This window comes from Raphanus sativus, unplaced genomic scaffold (assembly GCF_000801105.2).
Source record: "Raphanus sativus cultivar WK10039 unplaced genomic scaffold, ASM80110v3 Scaffold3607, whole genome shotgun sequence".
Classification (NCBI taxonomy): domain Eukaryota; kingdom Viridiplantae; phylum Streptophyta; class Magnoliopsida; order Brassicales; family Brassicaceae; genus Raphanus; species Raphanus sativus.
Genome location: NW_026618913.1, coordinates 1 through 9,629, shown reverse-complemented (window position 1 = coordinate 9,629; position 9,629 = coordinate 1). Strand labels below are relative to the sequence as shown.

Here is a 9,629-nt window from a genome sequence, read left to right as displayed (position 1 = left end):
ATCGCAATCGGAGCTTTTCACGCTATGTCCAGAGGGATACTCACTGTGAACGCGGCTGGGAACACTGGTCCGAATATAGCCTCTGTCACGAGCGTAGCGCCGTGGATGTTAACCGTTGCAGCCAGCACAACGAACCGTGTGTTTGTCACCAAAGTGGTTCTCGGCGATGGCAAAACACTTGTCGTACGTATCAAGTAACACATTCATCTATGTCATTATAGTATCTGTTTGTCCTTTAAATCACTAATATCATTTATGTTATGTTGTAATAACAGGGGAAATCAGTGAATGTTTTTGATCTTAAAGGAAAGAAGTTCCCTCTGGTGTACGGAAAATCTGCTGCTTTCTCTGCCTCCAAAGTCAAATGCGCCGAGTAACTTCTTCCGCAAGAAAAACCATTTGTGTATAGAGTATGACCTAGAAATAGTTTTAAATTTGTGATTGGTGATGCTGAATTTTGGTTCTTCTTCTTCTTCTTCCAGGGATTGCACGCCAGATTGTCTTGACGCATCCCGGGTGAAGGGAAAGATCTTGGTCTGCAATATATCTTTCCCCTACGTAGCCTATACCAAGGGAGCTGTTGCAGCTATTGTTAAAGATGGTTCAGACTGGGCTCAAATGGAGGGTTTACCTGTATCTGGCTTAGAACTTAGAAGAAGATGATTTTGAATCTTTCCTCTCTTACATTAACTCTTCCAAGTAATTAAATAGTCATCTTCTCTCTGTTATTTATGCGCTTTGTTGAGTTTATGCTTCTCCTTATTCTTTTTTTTTCTTGGTCTGCTATGATTCTTTAGCTCTCCAGAAGCGACTGTTCTAAAAAGTGAGACAATCTTTAATCAGACAGCTCCGAAAGTTCTTTCATTTTCTTCTCGAGGTCCAAACATCATCGTTGCTGATGTTCTGAAGGTATATATACTATATAGTTATTGGTTACGTTAGATTAATCTTTTCTATACTATCTGAGACAGTGGTGTATTAAAATGCAGCCGGATATAACAGCACCAGGACTAGAGATTGTGGCTGCAAATTCACTTAAGGCATTACCGTTTTATGACGACACCACACATGTGAAATACTCTGTTGAATCAGGAACTTCAATGTCTTGTCCACACGTTGCAGGCGTAGCCGCTTACGTCAAGACGTTTCATCCTGAATGGTCTCCTTCCATGATTAAATCTGCCATTATGACAACAGGTAATGAAAGTTAGATTTTAAGTAATCAAGAAAGTTGCTTGTGTAGCAAGAAAACCATCCGTTTTTTTGTTCATGCTCTGTTCTTATTTAGTTCTCTTAATCAATCTCGCAGCTTGGTCGATGAATGCTTCACAAGCTGATTATGCATCAACCGAGTTTGCTTATGGATCTGGCCATGTAGATCCAATAGCTGCTACTAATCCAGGACTCGTTTATGATATAACCAAAGCAGACTACATGGCGTTCCTCTGTGGCATGAACTACAATGCGACTACCGTGAGACTCATCTCCGGGGAAGCCGTCACTTGCTCTGAAAAGATCTTACCTAGAGATCTCAACTATCCATCAATGTCGGCTAAATTATCGGGATCTGATATCTCTTTCACCGTCACTTTCAATAGAACCGTCACTAACGTCGGTGGCTCCAACTCTACTTACAAATCAAAAGTTGTCTTAACTCACGGAGCCAAGCTAAACGTCGTGGTGTCGCCTCGTGTTCTATATATGAAGTCTGTGAATGAAAAGCAGTTTTTCACGGTGACTGTTTCTGGCCGGGGTCTTGACCCAAATATGCCTTCGTCTGCAAGTCTAATCTGGTCTGATGGGACTCATAGTGTAAGAAGCCCAATTGTTATTTATGCTGGTATCTTCCGATCATTATCACCGTAGCTGTTATCGTCACTACGGACATCATAGATCATTAGTATTGCTATGATTTAAGACATTGTATGTTTTAGTAATAATGTAATATTATTGCTCTGTACTCTGTTGATGTCTTACGAGTTAGGACATCGAATGAGATCATTCAACTTTTGTGTTACTCATAGGACATGTTCCTCTTATTTTCCTTTCGATGTTGGATTTGTCAAGTAAGTTGACCCGTCGCATATCACTCGTGAAGTTTGACAGAAAACCCTAAAATTTCATATCAGTTTCTTTTTCACCCTAACGCACAGACATCATAAGAATCATTTTTTTTTGAAAGAATATTAAATTAGTTCAAACAAAAAATACTGTTTACAACTAAGGTTGCTTGTTTGAAGCTCAAACAAGCAATAGATAAGCTGAAAAAATGGGCTCTGCAAGCTGAACCCAATGCTATAGTTTCCAATTACAGAGACAATCCCTAGCGACATAGCATTGACACAAACTCCATATTTTCTCTAAAATTAATAGATTTCATCTTCGTTATAATTGGCTTTGTTCTGTTAAATTATTAGTAATGCATCTAATTCACGTTCAAAATCTAGTCAATAGATCAAAGATTATCACATCACATATACATATATGATGTTTAATTCACTTTCCTTGCATTCAAGATTAGACATCTGAAACGTGAAATTTTGTGATTGGATCCACGGATGAGTCACATTCGAGAAGTTCAAATCTTTCTACTCTAATTAATACCATATAATGATATAAATAATGAAACAACTCATGATGGTTTAAAGGATGAGGATTGATGGATCATTTGTATATTATCCTCATTTATTAATTTATAGATTTATTAATTTATTGAAAAATTCTTTTTAGATTTTTTATTTTAAAATACTTTTTTCTAAATTAATAAAAATATTTGATTTTTATATCTATACATTAATTAACATTTTGAAGTTTATTATTCATTTTGTTTTGTTACATCATTTGGTGTATATAAAATATGTTTCATCGAGTTTAAATGTGGTTTTAGATATAATTTTCTTAAATCTCATCAAAATATATTAAGTGTTAAGAAAATATAAAGATATTTATTTATACATATAAAATAAACAATATAATGTTTTATTTATTTGTACCATATAAAATGTATACACAAATGAAATATTAATTTATAATTGTAACGAGACCATATATTTATATAGAATTATATTTTAAAAATATCTTATTATTTTATCTATTTGTGTTATATTTTGAACTGGTTGAACTTAATCTAAAGAAATAAATTGGAAGATTCTGTCCATTTTAATCTTTGACCAAAAATATTTTGTTTTATGAATGTTTGTTATGTATAAAATCTGATCAGCCTCAGTACAGAAAAATAGTAAGCAAAAAGAAGACCCCATCATATAATGGCTACCACCAATAAGTTTTCGGTTGCATTTGTTCTTACCATCCTCTGTGTCATATCTTTTGTCCATTGCCAGAAAACATCTGATAGAACTTCTGGTACTGACTTATTAAACTCTTTACTTTCATCCTTTCCAAACTATTAGATAACTTTATTACTTTTTTGAATGTGTATATCAGTGTAATGATTATTATTCAATAGGTTTTGGCATAGAGAGTGATTATAATTGCTACACAGTAGCTCCGTGTGAAGGCGGAGGGGAAAGAAGCTGCACAGCATTTTGTAAGAGAATGAAGCTTATACCAGGGCCAGGCCGAGGCCAGTGTAATGCTCAAAACGTATGTTGTTGTGCTATCAATTAAGTATTCTTCTCAGATGAAATAATATACAAAAGAAATTTCGACCATAACAGATTTTACCTGGTTCTTTTATATCTATACAAGAAATTTAAAGCAACCAAAAAAACTCGTGGCCAGTGCAGTCGAATTTAATCTAACATCTAAAATTTAGTGGATTCACCATGATTTTACAAAGAGTGAACCACTGAAGTTCTAACATATTCATCAATATGATCCAGACATTAAGCGTTATTCATTTTAATTATTTTTATTCATGATATTGTTCTGTTTGCGTCTCTCTTCAGAAAAAAGATTGATATCAAATCACATTATCATTTTCCACAGATGACAAGAGACGTGAAAATAATCTACACATGAAATTTAAATCATAAAAGATTTCACATGGTCACTACAAAAAATATAAGTATTAGTAACATACGAAAAACGTTACCATATAGAACCTAAGCTATGATAGACTCCCTATATAGTGTTTTTTTCATGAGCTATAATAAATAGAGATATTGTAGCGTTGATCACTAGCTATACGATAGTCATATAGCATTTGATCTGTGCTGTTATGTAATTTTCCATAGCTTTGTTTTAGTCTGGGTCTTAAATGGCATGTTACCCGAAACTTGTAAAAGATAATCTGTATAATACTAAAACTTGTAGTTTGTGTTTATCAACAATGGTCATTTCTTCCTCACTGTTTAGATTGACCATTGATAGGAAAGCACGGAGTACCTGCTGTTCTGATCTTCCTGGTCTAAGGAGCCATGAATCGTTGGAATAGAAGTCAGAGAGAGTAGAAGTTGAAGGGATTCTTCCAAATATATCATGACAACCTTCTTCCGAATATCAGGAGTCGCTAGAGTATGTTTTAACTAAGTCACAAAACAATTGTTTATTTTTGGGTTATTTTTGTGTGATCTAATGCTGTTAGTTTTTTTAACACAATGTTGTTAGTTTTTTTTTCTTTGGGTCAAAAGACAATTTTTTGGTTTAAAAACACACAATATTGTTAGTTTATGATAGTTTTTCATTGTTGGTATATGTTGGGTTTAAATTTTTTTAGTAACACAATTTTTTTTTTTTGAAATTGGTTTAGGTGTATAAATCTGATACTGTAATTTACCAAATTTACATATATTCAGGTGTACTGATTTATGAGTAAAATTAATTATTTGTATTATAAACCGTTTGTGAAAATATTCGAATCATCTCAAGAAAGCATACATAGCGAAAAAGTCATACACTGTATTAATTTTTTATAAGAAACCAATGTAATTTCCCTTTATTAAATCGATGCGAATATCTGAAATATTATGCGATAATCTCGAATGTTTTATCATCTTTCTAATAAAATACGATATATACGCGCACATCTTGGACTCTCTTTTTATGAAACAACTCACATCTTGGACTCTCTTTTTTTTTCTGATCAAAAGATTCTCTTTTTTTTTCTGATCAAAAGACTCTCTTTTATGAATAACTCACATCTTGGACTCTAAAGTCTATAACTGTAGATAAAATAATAAGCTTTTATTCGATCAAAGATAGAAACCCTTTTACTACCGTGACAAACTCGAAGAAAAAGTATCTTGAATATAAGATCTCAAGAGACTGTAGATTTCCAGTCTACAGTCTATTATTTTCTATCACAGAAACGTTTATTAATAATCCTGATTTGGGATAAAAGACAACTTGATAACCAGAGATGAATAAGGCTAAGCAAAAATTAGGTCACCAAATTTTTTAGACATTATACGGCTCGAATTCGCTTACATGTGAATTCATTTTTTATGATTTGGCTCCAAATCCAATTAACAGTTTCAGCTAATTAATTATCAAATACCTACCTTATCTTATATATAGATCATTAGATTATCAGTTAAATACTATCAGTGCCCAAAAATCTCATAAAACTCAAACGAAGATGCTAGGAAGGTATAAAAAGAGTATTTGACAAATTCTTGTTCTCGAATAAAATGAAATAAACATGTTTAACAATTGGCGGCGTATAATATACACAATAAAGTTGTCAAACAAATCTTCATATTAGAGTTAAGAGAATATTTTCCAATCTATTCATTTAGATATCATTCCTTTTATTACCAAACAAAAGATACGTCTCCTTCTTCTTCTTCAACCTTTTTTGTTCAAATCTTCTTCAACCTATTGACAAAAATAGTACTATATTTAACGCTTAATGAATAATCTCAATCAAGCATCAAACTTTAGTATCTTTCATCGATCCAATATCTAACTCGAATATTTATTATACAAATAGATTATAATGAAGATGTGATAAAGCTTTATGCTCTAGACAAGGAAGACAATCACTCAACGGCATTGACTTCTGCAAATCAAAGGTCTACACCATCATACCTCTCAATTTGGTTTGACAAGGTCCAGGGATAATTCTCTCAAAATGGCTCAACACTGGTCCCTATAAATTGACAACCGTTCTTAGTCTTTACATGCTTTTACTCTACGAGTGTATAAATTGACAAATGTACGAATATTTGAGTAAATATATGTATGTGTAATATTTCCATAAATATTGGTATTTTATGATGCTTTTGAAATATTCGCAAAAGGACCGCCATATGTGTGTCAATTTGTTAAGACAGCTAGAATTTCTGGTGTCCAATCTGAGATAATTATAGCATAGGATGAGATATCGTTTTTTTAACGCTGATTTATTATGATATTATAATTATACGAAAGATTACATAGACAATTCGACAACCGACAATAATATCTACTTTATGAAGATTTACGCCTAACTACATCATCTGACCATCATATGAAGATCTATTCTTGATCAGATTTATTTGTACCATGTTGAAAATCCCTTGTAAATCTCTCTTCCGTTGTCTGTATAATTATTTAATAAACCGTTTTCTCTGACATTTGAAACCTGATTTTACGGGATGAGATATCGTTATGAGTACTATTCTCCGGAACCGAATCTCTCTTTCTAACTACGTGTAGACAACGTGTACCCATCATCACGTGATACATTTTTTCTTTCTTTGTGTGATACTTTGCGAGTAAGACATCCATTTATATATTTTCAGAAAGTAGCCAGATCATTCTTTTTTCACACTATTTTCCCTGTTTTTCATGATTTATATATCTTAAGTATTCTAACTCATATATATTTGTGTCATTTATCACTTAATAATATCTACATATAAGACATTATTTATTATGTTTTTGCAGAACTATCATAACTTTTTTAAGTTCAAAAATACTACAAAACAAATTTTATGGAAGGTTACCAAATTGCTCTTAAACTATATTCAACTAATTTATATCTCTTATTTTAAAAATCCGAAGCTTTGTTCTGTCATAAGCTTTATGGGTTTTTTTTGTCAACCAGACTTTGTGATCTACCAGTGAACATTGAAATTTAAAAAGTTTAAAACTTCCTACATATTTTCCATTATAGAGTAGGTCTTGTGATTCAGTTATAATAGATGAGTTTTGGATGCAAAACATTTCGGAGTCGATTCTCCCACCGTGAAAACTAAATTACACCATGAAATGTGGATACATTCGTATGAAAATTCAAAAAATATCTGTTGTAGGCTGGACTTTTCATTGGGGAGTTGGGTTTGTATCTTTTTCTTCGAAAATAATATTTTTCCATTATATTTTTAGAGAAGTAATGATTAATTAGTGAGCCTTCAAAATAAAGAAGCAGAAAACGAATACACTTCATGAAGTGGATAATTTTTGTGAACCTCATCTTCTTTGATCAAATGTTATTTTTAAAAATAAATAATTAATATACATATAACGATATATATCAAAGTCATATATAACTCTATTGTTCTCCTACTTATTTTTTCAAAATGGCAGCTATTTTAGATTTAAGTATATAACAGATCATATATATGAACAACATGCGTGAGATTTAAAGAAGCTCAAATTCATCTTTTGTTTTCTTTTCAACTTTGGCCCAATGTGAACAAGAAGGGGCGGCAACTTATCCTCGGAATGCCACGTGGCTACATACCAGTGGTCCGACATCAGATCCGGTGCCGGACTTATCCTCTATAAGAGATCTCTTTTGTTTGTTTTTTTGGGAAAATATATCTCTTTTGGTTAATACAAGATAAACATTGAACACTGAAGTCTTTGAAGAATCTAACTGTTCGTGTCTTTATCCGGAAGAGATAAAGAATCCAAATTTGTCAATAGGCTTACAACAAACAAACAAACATTAGACGAAAATCTAAAATAAATCGTTACAACTTAAAAAAAAAAGCAGTGGCAAGAAGAAAAGAGAGCGAAGCTTCTAAATTTCTCCAACAAGGAAAATAAAATTGAAATAATTTATAACGAGAAATAGGAAAAGAAGCAAGTCTTTTCAGCATCAAAATGAGAAAACATACCATAAAAAGGTACTTTTTTCTTCATCCATACTGTTCATGATCATGGTCATGATGGCTCCACTATCTCCCTAACCAAACACCTTGCAGCATTATGTATATATAGCCCCATTGAGATCTTATTGTAATCACACACAACTGTCTTATTCATTCTAGTTCTCTTGCATAGCAAGAATCAGAAAGATAATCTGTTTCAAAGTGAGTAGAGTGTAAGCTTTGACAATTATTAATGGAAGGTAAAGGACGAATTGCATCATCCACTTCTTCTTCTTTAACCACCGAACTCTTCGGCTCCAGAGATCCGTCGCCGCCATCTTCTTCCTCTGGAATCTTCTCCTCCATTTTCCCTCATCCCTCCAAGGTTATATTACCTTCCTTTTCTTCCAGTTTTGTTTCTTGAGTAATCGGAATGATTCTTGAGGGTTAAACTTCGGTTTCTTGATTTGATTTCTCAGGGCGTTACAAGAGATGGTCAAAGCTCCAAACATGGCTCACAAGGTCAGTGAGAGAAAAAACTTCCTTCTTGTTTTCTCACTTATCCTCAAAGAATGGCTGTGATTTCTAATGAATATGTTTTCTTACACAGCTCAACGTAGAGAATCTTCAAATGTACAAGACAGAGTTGAGCCATGCAATCTAAGCTCTTCTCTTTACTACGGTGGTCAAGACGTATACCCTCGATCCACCACCAACCAAACTTACCCTACAGTGAGTCTTCTTAACTTATGTATATTTTGCAAATCACTTTCAAAGCAAGAAAAGGGTAAAAAAGAATCAAGGACTTGGCTGATCAGAGAAACCATTATTTTAGGTTAAAAACGAGGGTCCAAAAAGCCAAGAAAACGATGGTAATGGACATAACTCACAAGATGTTTCAAGAGGGAACTGGTGGCAAGGTTCTCTTTATTACTAAAGAACCAGTTTCAAGAACCAGTTTCTTTAGTTTCTTTGTATATCTTTCATGAAGCTCAAGCCAACGTACTAATTATCCACTAAACCAAGACTTTTGTATAAATAAGTTTATGAAGAACAAAAGACAATATATTAGACGATAATATTGAAAGAAATCTCCTAGTAAAAGTGTGTTGATAATGAACTGTATCAGTATTTACTCTGCTTTTCTCTTTCTCATGTTCAACAAAAAATGAAATATGTAGCACTTTACCAAACGCAAACGCGTGATCAGACCAGACAGACATCTTTACGTCGGTACAAAAGGCTTAAGTCATTATTTCAAAACTTGGGCCATATCCGACCACAATTTCTCGTGCTTTCTTGTTTTCTTCAAATAATCCTTTCAAAGCTGAGTACATCAAAGAACAAGAGGGGATATTTTTCTGTTTTTGCCGCTTCTAACGAATGAGCTTCGTGCCGGCGATGCTGGACGTCGCAGGTGATTTGTTTCAGAGAGTTTTGGATTGCCTGCCGTCTTAAGCGAGGAAAAACGCCGAGTTTTCTTGTTGTGTTCAAAACGACTACAGCAAAAGAAAAAGACGCCGTTGCCGGGGATCGAACCCGGGTCACCCGCGTGACAGGCGGGAATACTTACCACTATACTACAACGACTTACGTTGCTGATTGAGTCTTTGTTGGTTTATATTATCAACACAAGATGAACTCGAC

General features: G+C 33.4%; 1 protein-coding gene, 1 non-coding gene and 1 pseudogene across 2 annotated transcripts; 2 read left to right on the top strand and 1 right to left on the bottom strand.

Moving 5' to 3' along the window:
• Window positions 1–447: 447 nt before the first annotated feature.
• LOC130506739 (subtilisin-like protease SBT4.11) lies at window positions 448–2,017 on the top strand (annotated as a pseudogene).
• Window positions 2,018–8,038: 6,021 nt separating this feature from the next.
• On the top strand, window positions 8,039–9,130 carry LOC130506738 (uncharacterized). The gene is made up of 4 exons (XM_057001421.1): window positions 8,039–8,367; window positions 8,462–8,504; window positions 8,593–8,714; window positions 8,818–9,130. The coding sequence occupies exons 1-4, from the start codon at window positions 8,236–8,238 to the stop codon at window positions 8,917–8,919; spliced, it is 399 nt and encodes a 132-aa protein (XP_056857401.1). The 5' UTR covers window positions 8,039–8,235; the 3' UTR covers window positions 8,920–9,130.
• Window positions 9,131–9,500: 370 nt separating this feature from the next.
• Window positions 9,501–9,572, bottom strand: TRNAD-GUC (transfer RNA aspartic acid (anticodon GUC)). Its single transcript has one exon. It is a non-coding gene; the product is annotated as a tRNA-Asp (tRNA).
• Window positions 9,573–9,629: the final 57 nt, after the last annotated feature.

What these genes read in the sequence shown, in the direction of transcription:
- LOC130506738 (XM_057001421.1), top strand. Translation starts at nt 8,236, where the DNA reads ATGGAAGGTAAAGGACGAATTGCATCATCCACTTCTTCTTCTTTAACC. An exon ending in TTTTCCCTCATCCCTCCAAG is followed by an intron (nt 8,368 to 8,461) that starts GTTATATTACCT and finishes TTGATTTCTCAG; the next exon opens with GGCGTTACAAGAGATGGTCA. An exon ending in CCAACCAAACTTACCCTACA is followed by an intron (nt 8,715 to 8,817) that starts GTGAGTCTTCTT and finishes CCATTATTTTAG; the next exon opens with GTTAAAAACGAGGGTCCAAA.